This window comes from Doryrhamphus excisus, linkage group LG21 (genome assembly GCF_037039965.1).
Source record: "Doryrhamphus excisus strain RoL-2023G ecotype Guam linkage group LG21, RoL_Dexc_Guam_v1.1, whole genome shotgun sequence".
Lineage (NCBI taxonomy): Eukaryota > Metazoa > Chordata > Actinopteri > Syngnathiformes > Syngnathidae > Doryrhamphus > Doryrhamphus excisus.
In genome coordinates, this window is record NC_136377.1 from 9,211,566 (window position 1) to 9,226,172 (window position 14,607).

The 14,607-nt window shown below is 41.1% G+C and overlaps 1 protein-coding gene across 1 annotated transcript; it reads left to right on the forward strand.

Moving 5' to 3' along the window:
• The first annotated feature begins 8,082 nt into the window (after positions 1-8,082).
• On the forward strand, positions 8,083-9,363 carry LOC144894595 (uncharacterized). Its single transcript, XM_078787942.1, has 7 exons — positions 8,083-8,151; positions 8,374-8,442; positions 8,527-8,621; positions 8,683-8,809; positions 8,878-8,995; positions 9,066-9,166; positions 9,253-9,363. The coding sequence occupies exons 3-7, from the start codon at positions 8,602-8,604 to the stop codon at positions 9,361-9,363; spliced, it is 477 nt and encodes a 158-aa protein (XP_078644068.1). The 5' UTR covers positions 8,083-8,151; positions 8,374-8,442; positions 8,527-8,601.
• Positions 9,364-14,607: the final 5,244 nt, after the last annotated feature.

The following is a 14,607-nucleotide window of genomic DNA, read 5'->3' on the forward strand; positions in this document are numbered from 1 at the left end:
CACCTGCACTCCATGTATCATCCTGAATCAGATGCACCTGTTTGAGGTCGTTAGCTGCATAAAGACACCTGTCCACCCCATACAATCAGTAAGACTTTAACTTGTAACATGGCGAAGACCAAAGAGCTGTCCAAAGACACCAGAGACAAAATTGTACACCTCCACAAGGCTGGAAAGGGCTACGGAGCAATTACCAAGCAGCTTGGTGAAAAAAGGTCCACTGTTGGAGCTGTCATTAGAAAATGGAAGAAGCTAAACATGACGGTCAATCTCAATCGGAGTGGAGCCCCATGCAAGATATCGCCTCGTGGGGTCTCAATGATTCTAAGAAAGGTGAGGAATCAGCCCAGAACTACACGACAGGACTTGGTCAATGACCTGAAAAGAGCTGGGACCACCGTTTCCAAGGTTACTGTAGGTAATACACTAAGACGTCATGATGTGAAATCATGCATGGCACGAAAGGTTCCCCTGCTTAAACCAGCACATGTCAAGGCCCGTCTTAAGTTTGCATATGACCATTTGGATGATACAGAGGAGTCATGGGAGAAAGTTTTATGGTCAGATGAGACCAAAATAGAACTTTTTGGTCATAATTCCAATAAGCGTGTTTGGAGGAAGAAGAATGAAGAGTACAATCCGAAGAACACCATCCCTACTGTGAAGCATGGGGGTGGTAGCATCATGCTTTGGGGGTGTTTTTCTGCACATGGGACAGGACGAGTGCACTGCATTAAAGAGAGGATGACTGGGGCCGTGTATTGTGAGATTTTGGGGAACAACCTCCTTCCCTCTGTCAGAGCATTGAAGATGGGTCGTGGCTGGGTCTTCCAACACGACAACGACCCGAAGCACACAGCCAGGAAAACCAAGGAGTGGCTCCGTAAGAAGCATATCAAGGTTCTAGCATGGCCCAGCCAGTCTCCAGACCTGAACCCAATCGAAAATCTTTGGAGGGAGCTCAAACTCCGTGTTTCTCAGCGACAGCCCAGAAACCTGACTGATCTAGAGAAGATCTGTGTGGAGGAGTGGGCCAAGATCCCTCCTGCAGTGTGTGCAAACCTGGTGAAAAACTACAGGAAACGTTTGACCTCTGTAATAGCAAACAAAGGCTACTGTACCAAATATTAACATTCATTTTCTCAGGTGTTCAAATACTTATTTGCAGCTGTATCACACAAATAAATTGTTAAAAAATCATGCATTGTGATTTCTGGATTTTTCTTTTTAGTTTATCTCTCTCACAGTGGACATGCACCTACGATGAAAATTTCAGACCCCTCCATGATTTCTAAGTGGGAGAAATAGCAAAATAGCAGGGTGTTCAAATACTTATTTTCTTCACTGTAATTACATTATTTTACATTGCATTTATGTATTAAATCAAGTGGTGTCAAAAGATACTCTGAATTATTTTTTAGAGTGTACATTTATAGGTCAGAAAAGTGGAAAAAGCATAATCGGTCACCTTTCAGGCCTGAGAGGATTCATTCTATGGATATAGGCCTACATATATTGTACATAACATATAACACTAGTATATATAGTAGCGGTTTAAGTACTTTGTCTAGTAAGTAGTTACTTTAATTATATACTATATAGTACATTAGTTAATGATTTTGTTACTTTTCAGAAGTAACATGTCACTACTAATTACTTACTTAAAAATAGAACCCACAACCCCAGGCATTAACCTTGCTGATTTAACTTGGATTCAGGCTGTGTTTTTGGTTGCCTTCATACAGCTCAGTTGCATGTTTCTTTAAATGTTTTTCTACACGTACCAAAAACCTGTAGGGGGCGATTTTATTAGCAAACTTATAGCGACCTACAGGCAGACAGACAGGTGTGGAAAACAAAGATTTCATTTTTTGCATCTCGTTAAACATTTAAAATGGGGCGCTATAGAAAAGGACAAAAAAGAAAAAATACAGACCTTTGGGCAAGGGCCGGAGGCAAAGCTTCTGTGACACATTCATTTGTGGTGAATGGATTCGCAGGGCCCAACGCCCCTTGCTCGGAGAAGTGGGCCGCCATTACTCGCGATCTTTTTGGGGAATCCGAGCCACAGTTTCAGAAATGGGTAAAAACTATTTGGTTTGAAAACCGAAGAGGAATTCGAAGTGACGTTCAAAATCAAGAAGGTAATGCTTTAGATGTTTTTTTCTCAACATAAAGGAACTTTTTATGTTAATTGGGTTCAACGAGGGTGCAAGTCTTGGGGTATCCCGATATGTTATTGTGCCCATCCGCAGAGTTTTTTTTAATATTTACGTTTACATGTTTACTTTTTTCTAACTCATTAACTTATCAGGTAAATGTTAGCCGGCAGCTAGTAAAGACAAGCAATGTATGTAAACACACTTAAGTTATAGTGGCGTCGCTGGGAGCAATTTCTGGTTCACTGTCTATATGTAAATAGCTCTTCAGTTGATTGTTGAGAGTCACTCTGTTGTTAGTTATTGTTCTATATAACCTGAAAGAGTGTCTCGTTGGTTTGTAGTCATCTGTTGTGTTGCTGTGTGATGTTTTGTTTTAATTTTTGTCACACCATGACTGAGACTGTTATGCTGAGTGATTACCTACTGGGATCTCTTAGCAGGCTGTTGTTGATGAATATGAGCTTTTTATGAGCTTGTAGTATGAAGTCGTCTTCATACACCAAACATGCATTGATTTACATGTAGGTAAGGGTGCAATTTTATAAAAACATTAAATAAAAACAATATTATTTAACCATGCCAAACACACATTTGAGTGGGCCGTGCAAGATGACCCTTTTTTATTTACCAGGGAGGTTATGGCGATATACATCATCCATTTGCATAAGTACACTTGCAAGCATCACATATATGTGTCATACCTGGAATGTAGCGCTCATGGGACAGAGTATTAGTGGGGACATTTTGTATTAAATAAAATTCAAATATCAAGAAAATACATTCATTATAGCTATATGCTGTGCAATTACTGTCATTACTACTGTACAATTTTAGTAGGGCTTCATAATTTGTATATATGATACAATGGTTTTGCTACTGTAACTGGGGGTGTTTGAGGGGAAAGCCAAATACAAAAAAATTAATGTAATTTATTATTTTAGGAATACAAGAAGGAAATGGCACAGATGAAGAAAGGCAGACAAAAAGACAAAGAAAACATCCATCTCAGCCACAGCCGCCATCTACACCCGAATGGCCTCAACCGCCCTCACCACTACCTCCTCAGCCACAGCCGCCATCTACACCCGAATGGCCTCAACCGCCCTCACCACTACCTCCTCAGCCACAGCCGCCATCTACACCCGAATGGCCTCAACCATCCTCACCACTACCTCCTCAGCCACAGCCGCCATCTACACCCGAATGGCCTCAACCATCCTCACCACTACCTCCTCAGCCACAGCTGCCATCTACACCCGAATGGCCTCAACCGCCCTCACCACTACCTCCTCAGTCACAGCTGCCATCTACACCCGAATGGCCTCAACCGCCCTCACCACTACCTCCTCAGTCACAGCTGCCATCTACACCCGAATGGCCTCAACCGCCCTCACCACTACCCCCTCAGCCACAGCTGCCATCTACACCCGAATGGCCTCAACTGCCCTCGCCACTACCTCCTCAGCCACAGCCGCCATCTACACCCGAATGGCCTCAACCGCCCTCACCACTACCTCCTCAGCCACAGCCGCCATCTACACCCGAATGGCCTCAACCATCCTCACCACTACCTCCTCAGCCACAGCCGCCATCTACACCCGAATGGCCTCAACCATCCTCACCATTACCCCCTCAGCCACAGCTGCCATCTACACCCGAATGGCCTCAACCACCCTCACCACTACCTCCTCAGCCACAGCCGCCATCTACACCCGAATGGCCTCAACCATCCTCACCACTACCTCCTCAGCCACAGCCGCCATCTACACCCGAATGGCCTCAACCGCCCTCACCACTACCTCCTCAGCCACAGCTGCCATCTACACCCGAATGGCCTCAACCATCCTCACCACTACCTCCTCAGCCACAGCTGCCATCTACACCCGAATCGCCTCAACCATCCTCACCAGAGTCACATAATGTCTCCTCACATCAGTCACCACAGCCAAAAATTACAAATGTGCAGAAGACAAATATCCGACGATGTAATTCTGGGCCGCAGTCTTTTACAATATTTATCAAGAAAGAGCAGTGGACCAAAATAAAACCAGGATCCGGGGCAAACAAGTTAAGAGCCCCATGGACAGACATGTTTTATAACCAGTTTGTTCAAACAAACCCCTGCTGTCCTTTATCCTTCAAATACCAACAGGTCCAGAAAACATCAAGCAGAAAAAAAACCAGCAATTACTTCCATGCATCAGCAATCTGTGCTTTTGACAGCTGCAATGCTGTTTACCACTTCAAAAGAAAATTTGAACCATCATCTTCCTTCAAAAAAATTGCATTTAAAGTAACACGAATTGGTGAGGTTACACACCAAAAAAAAGAAAGAAAATTCCGTCCAGCAAAATACAGCAGAAGAGGAGCTATTGCCAAAGCAGTGAGAAAAGGAATAAGTAATTACTACTATTCTGAACTCAAAAAAAACCCCAAAGAAGAGCTTCTTGCCGGGAACATCACCAAGAGTCTGACCAAGGATGTTCTAAAAACCATCAGTGCCGAGGTCAGACAAGCAAATAGGTTGCATAATGATACGCTGCTTGAGCTCTTGCTCACTCAAAAAATCATAAAGGAGAGTGGTAGTCACCCGACATCAAAAGGATATGTTACAAATTTACAAGTCGATCCCCTGGCAATACACCTGCAAACCGATTCTGGACTTCAGATTCTGGCTGAGCATTTAAAAAAACAAAGCGTAACCCTGCATTTGGATGCAACAGGAGGCGTTATCCAAAAAATACCTAAAGGGAAGCGCATTCTATATTATGCTCTGGTAGTTTCGGAGCTAATAACAAATGACCATGCCGTCCCTTCAATCACACACTGGCTCATGAACTTTCATCGACAGCTGTCACACATCACCAAAAGGAAAATAAGTCAGGTGGAGACAGACTTCAGTTGGGCACTTATAAACAGTGTTTTACTGGCCTTCAATAAAGAAGACATCTCAGCTTATATCCGAAAAGTGTACGCCATTGTCCACCATCAAGGTGACTTCAACCGACCCTTCACTGTCCTTCATCTCTGTGCTGCCCATATTTTAAAAGCTGTCAGCCAGGCAATCGGCAGCAAAACCAAATGCAAAGAAACCAAGGAATTTGCTACCTACTGTTTTGCTGCTGTCCAAAACAGCACAGATGTTGAAACAGCGCTACAAATCTTTTATCATATGTGCGTTGTTTTCCTCAGTGAAGAAGAAAACAACTTGCTTCGGGGGAGTCTACAGCATCTTCACAAGGTCATGAAGATCCACAAAGGTCTGTGAGAAGGGAGACCCTGGATCAGCGAATCAGTTTGTGGATCAGTCACCCTTTACCAAAGCCTTCTGTCAAAAAAGGGACCAAGCTGAGTCGGACATTTCTCATCAAGAAAAAAATGGACAGGCCAATGCATACTTCTGCCCAGGTGTTGTGGAAATTCTTTTGAGGAAATACATGGGCCTCTTTCCTCTCTGGAGTGGAATTGCACTGGGCGATCTTAAAAGATACGATAAGACTGTCAAAATAACAAATCAAACCAAAAAAACCAGAGAAACCAACTGTTATGTGGAGATGTGGTTTGGATTGGTAAAAAACTCTGTTTTACAGAGAAAAAGGCATTTAAGACCAGCGGAATTTGTGAACATCATGTACAGTGCACTGCAGGGACGGTATGTCGAACATCTAAACGAGCACAACCTACCAATAGAAATACTGTACAGAGGAAAAGACTCTCATTTAATGCCGGACGATGACCATCAGGAGGCCTGGAATAAACGCAGCAGCAGTACTGCCAAGTCTGCCAGGTCAAAGTATTTCAACCCCCCCAGGATATTGCCAAAACCAAAAATAAAAACACAACTGAGGAAAGAAACCGAGGCACAGGTAAACTTTTTTCAATGCAAGCCAATGTAACTCTATGTAATTGCAGTATTACCTTGTATAGAAATTTAATTCTAACAGTGTGCACATTATCAAAAATGCACAACTTGAATATGGTATTCATCAATACAAAAAATTCTGTTTATGTTTTACAGTTGAAGTTATTGTGGCAAAAAGAGGAAACAGAGATCGTTGTGGCTGCCATCCCTTCTCAACATGTAGGATCGAGTATCCTTATTCGCCAGAGTGAGCTTCAGACCCTCAGACCTCATGAATGGCTGGTTGGAGAGGTATACATGTGTGTGTTTGTATGTATCTCTGCATATACATATATGGACAGACATTAATTGCATATTTCTCAGGTAATTGAGGCTATGCTCCACCTTGCTGCCCACAAGAAAGGGGTACTGGACCACATTTATATGATGGACCACTTCACGGCTGGGGTAATATTGTTTGGAGAGCAACATAAGGTGGAAAGAAACCTGTTATCAAAGGTAATTAATGGTTATGACATGTAATGTATAATTACACATTACAGGAAATTGTAATATTTCAAAGCTTAATAGTAATGATGATAATAATGCATTTTCTTTTGTAAGATTTTAAGGATCCAAAAAGAACATACCTACAATCATAGCAAAGTAAATCAAATAAGTAAATATTTTAAATGTCATGATAATTCGTGGCTGCACTGGGTTTTCAGTGCATTTTCAGTGCTGTGCTGGGGGTGTAAGTGATGGCGCATCTGATCTGGGCGGCCTGATGCGATACGTGGGCCCAGTCAATGGCGTCTAGGCCTGCCTGTGGATGAGCCCACACTGTCTTCTTTTCAGCCCTTCTCAAGTTGTTCTATTTGTAAAAAATAGCATTAATTTTTCCTCATAATATAATTAAAGTCCAGGTTAAAGTTTCTCCTAGTAGAAAGCAAAAGTTCACAGTGAAGTCCCAGAGACAGTCGGTGAAATTTTGTTGCAATCCTAATTAAATTCTAAGTCCAAATGATGCATTGGAGGCAGGTTCCAATTTATATAATCTTTAGTGGGGAGTAGCTGTCCGTCTTAACTATTTCCGTCAAAGGTACAGTCCACTTTGAGGCAAATGTGGGCTTTTTCAGGTGGCACATGGTGATAAGACAGAGAACCGCTGAACAGTATATAAACCTTTTTTCTACTCCTCGGTACTCTGGCGGCCTCTAGTGGACAAAAAGAATACTTTTTTAAATTTAGCAAATCATTGATGATATTTTTTGCTGGGTGTCATTGACTAAGGAAGTAGAGCTAGTCAGTCAACCAGAAACTGGAATATTGGAGGTTTGATCCTTGCTCCCTCCACCCAGTCGTCACTCTTGTGTCCCTGACAAAGATACTTCACCCACCTTGTCTCCAGTGCGGCCCACACTGGTGTATGAATGTGAATGAATGTTTCTTGGTGGTCGAAGAGGCCATAGGCGTAAACTGGAAACCATTTTTCCAGCAGTGTACTACAGGGCAGCTGTGGCTACGGATGTTGATTCCACCACATGTGTGTAACTGAGGAGTGAATGGATAATGGGTTCACTTAATTGTGAAGCACTTTGAGTACCTTGTAAAAAGGTATGATTCTAATTAATATTAATTATAACTTATAACTTCCTTCACCTTGTTTATTAAACAAGGATGCGAGGAATGACACTCGATTGCAGGTAACATGTACTGAATATTTTAATAATAATAGTTGTAGTGAACGGCAGCGACACAGCAATGAGCACTACAATGGCAAAAACATGAAAACTAAAATTACCAGCGGATGCATGAAACAAGAAACATACGGCAGGCAAGCACAGAACAGGGCAACACAGAAACATGGCATTGACACAGGAGCACAGGTGGATACCGTGCAACTAAGAGACAAACAGGAGATGGACCCAGTTAGAGCATTGCCTTGGCCTGGATGGAAACTGGATGACATGGAGCAGAAGCAGGGGGCGTCTTTTCCACCAGACACTGAAGAAGCAGCAGAAGAGGCAAATGGTTTCTTCTGGCTTGCTGCAGTGACCCCTGCGTCTTGACCAACAAGAAAGGGAGCAGATTGTGCTTCCTCTAACGCACAGCAGATGGCACCATCTGGTGAAGGGGTGTCACACAGTATGTAGATACAATATGTTACCTATTCTCCCTAGTACTCTCCCTAGTACTCTCCCTGGTCCTCTCCCTGGTCCTCTCCCTAGTCCTCTCCCTAGTCCTCTCCCTAGTCCTTTCTGTAGTCCTCTCCCTAGTCCTCAGTGTAGTTGCATGTAGGTGTACACAGAAATTTTTTGAAGTCGTTGCTCAATTATTTGTGTAATGATTTCCTTATTCTTGTAATAGGTTGATCTGGCAAGTTACGACGCAGTTCTTGCAGCTGTCAATGTTAACAGCAATCACTGGAATTTGCTGGTTTGTAATTGTTTTAATGACACAGAAGACTTTGCATTACATTAGCTGACTAAACTGACTTTATATACTGCCTTTTTGTTGCAGTTTGTTCATGTGGAACAAAAAACAGTGTACCTGTTAGATCCCAGTGGACACGCTGCAGAAAAGAAGGCGTCAAAAATGGCTGCGAAAAAACTCAAGTAAATATTTATGCTTACAACTCACATTATGTAAAATGTAAAATAATAAATGTTTTTCCAGGGAATACCTGCACATGAGAAGAGTGCGCCACAAAGCAAAGGACTGGATTGATATTGATTGGGAAGGGGCGGTGATCAAACATCCACTGCAAAAGGATGGAAGCAGTTGTGGTGTCATCGTAGCCAAGGTAATTTACAGAATACAATTGAGCATAATTGTACTTGAAACCTGCTCTATTAACAAAATTATGTCTAGATGGCAAAGGAAATTATTCAGTCGTTTCCAAGGATCCCCAATATTACGTTTTCAACAACGACAGACAGCATGAGAGCTGAAAGAAAAACAATGGCCCTTGAACTTCTGCAGGGATCAGGTAGCTAATAGGTCATCAGTTTATAAAGTACATTTTTAATGCACTCATTGAAAATATAATGATCTTGTAGTTTTCCAAATGGATTACTGGTGTGGGATCTGTGCCTCCAAAGACCCACCTACATCTACTGCTGCCACAGCAACATCGGCTAGGAAAAGTGATACTGGCTGGGTAAGATTGATAATGCAGTTTGAAATTACATTTACAGGACATTAATTGTTGATTTTGACAGTTTCTTTTTTTCCCCAATATGACAGATTCAATGTGACATATGTGACCGGTGGTTTCACGGGGAATGCGTTGGAATGAAAATTGACGATCTCAAGAAGGCTGAAGATCATGACTGGCTGTGTCCTCTGTGCCAATAAAAGTTGATGTTGGCAGAACATTGTGTTTTAAGTGTTTTTGTGTCTTGTCCAGCCTTTACGGCAGATCTAGATACCCCTACATGCTAAACAAATTTACTATGCCAGGGAAAAGTGTAAGCTACAATTACCATGTTATATAAAACAACTGTCATGATCTGTGTTGTTGCTCTACTCTGCTCCCACAGTACTAACAGACAAGTCCAACTGATACAAAGCGGTTTGGAGGCCAAGGGTCATATCACCTGGAAGCTATTGATAATAGTTCATATATAAAAAAATATATAAAATCTCAGGAAAATTAAGTAGCAAAGCAAAAGACGTGTATAGTACTAGCAGACAAGTCCCACTGATACAAAGTAGTTTGGAGGTCAAAGGTCACAGGCACTGGAAGCTATTGATAATATTTATTTAAAAAAATTTATATAAAATCCCAGCAAAGTTGAGTCGCAAAGCAATAAGGCGTGTATGATAAGAGCAGACAAGTCCTACTGATACAAAGTGGTTTGGAGGTCAAAGGTCACATGACCTGTAAGCTAATGGTGATGATTTGTGTAAAAAATTCCTTAAAAATCCTAGCAAAGTTAAGTAGCAAAGCAAAAAGGCATGTATGGTACTAGCAGACAAGTCCTACTGATACAAGGTGGTTTGGAGGTCAAAGGTCACATGACCTGGAAGCTATTGGTAATGATTTGTATAAAAAATTCATATAAAATCCAAGCAAAGTTAAGTAGCAAAACAAAAAGGCATTTATGATACTAGCAGACAAGTCCTACTGATACAAGGTGGTAGGCAGGTCAAAGGTCACATGACCTGGAAAATACTGGTAATGATTTGTGTAAAAAATTCATCAAAAATCCGAGCAAAGCGACGTACCAAAGCAAAAGACGTGTATAGTACTAGCAGACAAGTCCCACTGATACAAAGTAGTTTGGAGGTCAAAGGTCACAGGCACTGGAAGCTATTGATAATATTTATTTAAAAAAAATTATATAAAATCCCAGCAAAGTTGAGTAGCAAAGCAAAAAGGCGTGTGTAGTACTAGCAGACAAGTCCTACTGATACAAGGTGGTTTGGAGGTCAAAGGTCACATGACCTGGAAAATATTGGTCATGATTTGTGTAAAACATTCATCAAAAATCCTAGCAAAGGTAAGTAGCAAAGCAAAAAGGCGTGTGTAGTACTAGCAGACAAGTCCTACTGATACAAGGTGGTTTGGAGGTCAAAGGTCACATGACCTGGAAAATATTGGTAATGATTTGTGTAAAAAAATCATCAAAAATCCTAGCAAAGTTTAGCAGCAGGGTAATAAGTCGTGTGTGGTACTAACAGACAAGTTCAACTGATACAAAGTGTTTTGGAGGTCAAAGGTCACATGACCTGGAAGCTATTGATAGAATTTAATTTCAAAAAATTATATAAAATCCCAGCAAAGTTGAGTAGCAAAGCAAAAAAGCGTGTGTAGTACTAGCAGACAAGTCCTACTGATACAAGGTGGTTTGGAGGTCAAAGGTCACATGACCTAGAAAATATTGGTAATGATTTGTGTAAAAAAATCATCAAAAATCCTAGCAAAGTTGAGCAGCAGAGCAATAAGTCGTGCACGGTACTAACAGACAAGTTCAACTGATACAAAGTGATTTGGAGGTCAAAGGTCACATGATCTGGAAGCTATTGATAGAATTTAATTTCAAAAAATTATATAAAATCCCAGCAAAGTTGAGTAGCAAAGCAAAAAGGCGTGTGTAGTACTAGCAGACAAGTCCTACTGATACAAGGTGGTTTGGAGGTCAAAGGTCACATGACCTGGAAAATATTGGTAATGATTTGTGTAAAAAATTCATATAAAATCCTAGCAAAGTTGAGTAGCAGAGTAATAAGTCGTGTGCGGTAGTAACAGACAAGTTCAACTGATACAAAGTGATTTGGAGGTCAAAGGTCACATGACCTGGAAGCTATTGATAGAATTTAATTTACAAAATATATATAAAATCCCAGCAAAGTTGAGTAGCAAAGCAAAAAGGCGTGTGTAGTACTAGCAGACAAGTCCTACTGATACAAGGTGGTTTGGAGGTCAAAGGTTACATGACCAGGAAAATATTGGTAATGATTTGTGTAAAAAAATCATCAAAAATCCTAGCAAAGTTGAGCAGCAGAGCAATAAGTCGTGCACGGTACTAACAGACAAGTTCAACTGATACAAAGTGATTTGGAGGTCAAAGGTCACATGACCTGGAAGCTATTGATAGAATTTAATTTCAAAAAATTATATAAAATCCCAGCAAAGTTGAGTAGCAAAGCAAAAAGGCGTGTGTAGTAGTAGCAGACAAGTCCTACTGATACAAGGTGGTTTGGAGGTCAAAGGTCACATGACCTGGAAAATATTGGTAATGATTTGTGTAAAAAAATCATCAAAAATCCTCGCAAAGTTGAGCAGCAGAGTAATAAGTCGTGTGCGGTACTAACAGACAAGTTCAACTGATACAAAGTGTTTTGGAGGTCAAAGGTCACATGACCTGGAAGCTATTGATAGAATTTAATTTCAAAAAAGTATATAAAATCCCAGCAAAGTTGAGTAGCAAAGCAAAAAGGCGTGTGTAGTACGAGCGACAAGTCCTACTGATACAAGGTGGTTTGGAGGTCAAAGGTCACATGACCTGGAAAATATTGGTCATGATTTGTGTAAAACATTCATCAAAAATCCTAGCAAAGGTAAGTAGCAAAGCAAAAAGGCGTGTGTAGTACTAGCAGACACGTCCTATTGATACAAAGTGGTTTGGAGGTCAAAGGTCACATGACCTGGAAGCTATTGGTAATGATTTGTGTAAAAAATTCATATATAATCCCAGCAAAGTTGAGTAGCAGAGCAATAAGTCGTTACACGGTACTAACAGACAAGTTCAACTGATACAAAGTGATTTGGAGGTCAAAGATCACATGACCTGGAAGCTATTGATAGAATTTAATTTCAAAAAATTATAAAAAATCCCAGCAAAGTTGAGTAGCAAAGCAATAAGGCGTGTATAGCACTAGCCAACAAGTCCTACTGATACAAAGTGGTTTGGAGGTCAAAGGTCACATGACCTAGAAGCTATTGGTAATGATTTGTGCAAAAAAATTATATAAAATCCCAGCAAAGTTAAGTAGCAAAGCAAAAAGGCGTGTATGGTACTAGCAGGCAATTCCTACTGATACAAGGTGGTTTGGAGGTCAAAGGTCACATGCACTGGAAAATATTGGTCATGATTTGTGTAAAAAAATTCATCTAAAATCCTAGCAAAGTTAAGTAGCAAAGCAAAAAGACGTGTATAGTACTAGCAGACAATGCCCACTGATACAAAGTGGTTTGTAGGTCAAAGGTCATATGACCTGGACAGTATTTATAATGACTTGTGTAACAAATTCTTATTAAATCAGCTTAAACATTATTTGAAAACCAAAAAGGTATGCATAGTACTGCAAGGCCAGTTTTCATATGAAATGGATTTATTGTAAGTAATTCAAAATATTAGCCCAAGAATTCAATCAATACATTTTTCAATGACTTTTTATGCAGCATAGCACTCGTATAACAGTCAAAGTGCAGAGATGGAGTTAATAAATACTGCTTTTTAACACTCCAACAATAGTTTGTGCAGAAAGTAATACCACAGTAACCCAAAGTTCAGCAGCTAGCTGGACAGGGCAGAGCAGGACATGAGATGGGGACAATGCAAACAATCCGACAAATGATGTCCCTTTAGCAGTTCCAGTTGTGTTGAGGATACAGACTGTCTACCAGTCTGGTGGCCCTGGAGCAAAGAGACCAGTGTCTTTTCCCTGAAGGCAGCAAGGGGAAATAATAATTGTCTCAGGTATTGTGTGATGTGGTGTGGTGTAGATGATGCTCTCTGGAAGTTTTTCCCGAGCGATTATACCTGCTGTGTTCAACACAGCCTTACTGCAGCGAGAACACCACTCAAATAATCCATCTGTTATAACTGCGCTAATGGTATGGTAATAGCTCACCTACAGTATAAGGTATGCATCGTAATATTAATATAAAGTGATTTGAAGTGCCAAAGTCGCATGGCCTGCATGCTATAATACAAAATATTTCATTTCGTCATGTTAAAAGGTCATATGAAGCCCAATAAAATATAAAAAAAATAGAAATCGGCGTTCCAAATGTTTTTAGGGTATGACTAATTATTTATCACCTTTATGGATCAATTTATGGTGTGATTTTTATTTTTTTAAGCAAACAATAGAAATGAATGGAAATTTATTGACGGTCCCTTGTCCGAACAAGCCGTTCAGAGGGCGGGACTTCCGTGTGAGCTCCCCGCAGCAGGAGAGAGCAGCCCGGCACAGTGAGGGGAACGACCGCCGTTTCTACGGAGGCGAATATCCAACGTCCAACGTAAAACTAACTTCACCGCGGTCGAGTGTGCCTGACGCAGCTACGTATCCCGTTCTATCTGCATCAGTTTCAGGTGGCTAAGAAGCATTGCTGTGGAGTTACCACTAAAATGAGAAAATGTGTTTCTCTCACTGTGATAATGTATTTCAAGCAACGTATAGGCTTTGTGGTAAAAATTTTCTCCATATATGGCACATGTGTGCCACGTCCAAAAAAGCACTCCGCCCGCTCAGAGAAGGCCTCCGAAGCGCGTTTTGGCACTTATGGAACACATTTAGTGTGATGTGCTTTATTGCTTGGCACACACATCCATTGTTCGAAAATGCACTTTATTCGCTCTAAAACACATTTTGAGCAAAGCATAATACGGCGTGTCATTGTGAGGCAGCGGAAGGTGCCAGGAGGCTCATTCCAAGTGTGCCTGACGCAGCTTCGCATCCTGTTCTATCTGCAACAGTTTCAGGTGGCTGAAAAGCATTGCTGTGGAGTTACAGCTAAAATGAGAAAATGTGTTTCTCTCGCTGTGATAATGTATTTCAAGCAACGTATAGGCTTTGTGGTAATTTTTTTCTCCATATATGGCACATGTATGCCATGTCCAAAAAAGCACTTTACTCGCTCAGAGAAGAAGGGTTAGGGTTAGGGTTAGGGTTAGGGTTAGGGTTAGGGTTAGGGTTAGGGTTAGGGTTAGGGTTAGGGTTAGGGTTAGGGTTAGGGTTAGGGTTAGGGTTAGGGTTAGCATTGCTGTAGAGTTACAGCTAAAATGATAAAATGTGTTTCTCTCGCTGTGATGAAGCATTTCAAGCAACCTCTAGGCTTTGTGGTAAAAATTTTCTCCATATATG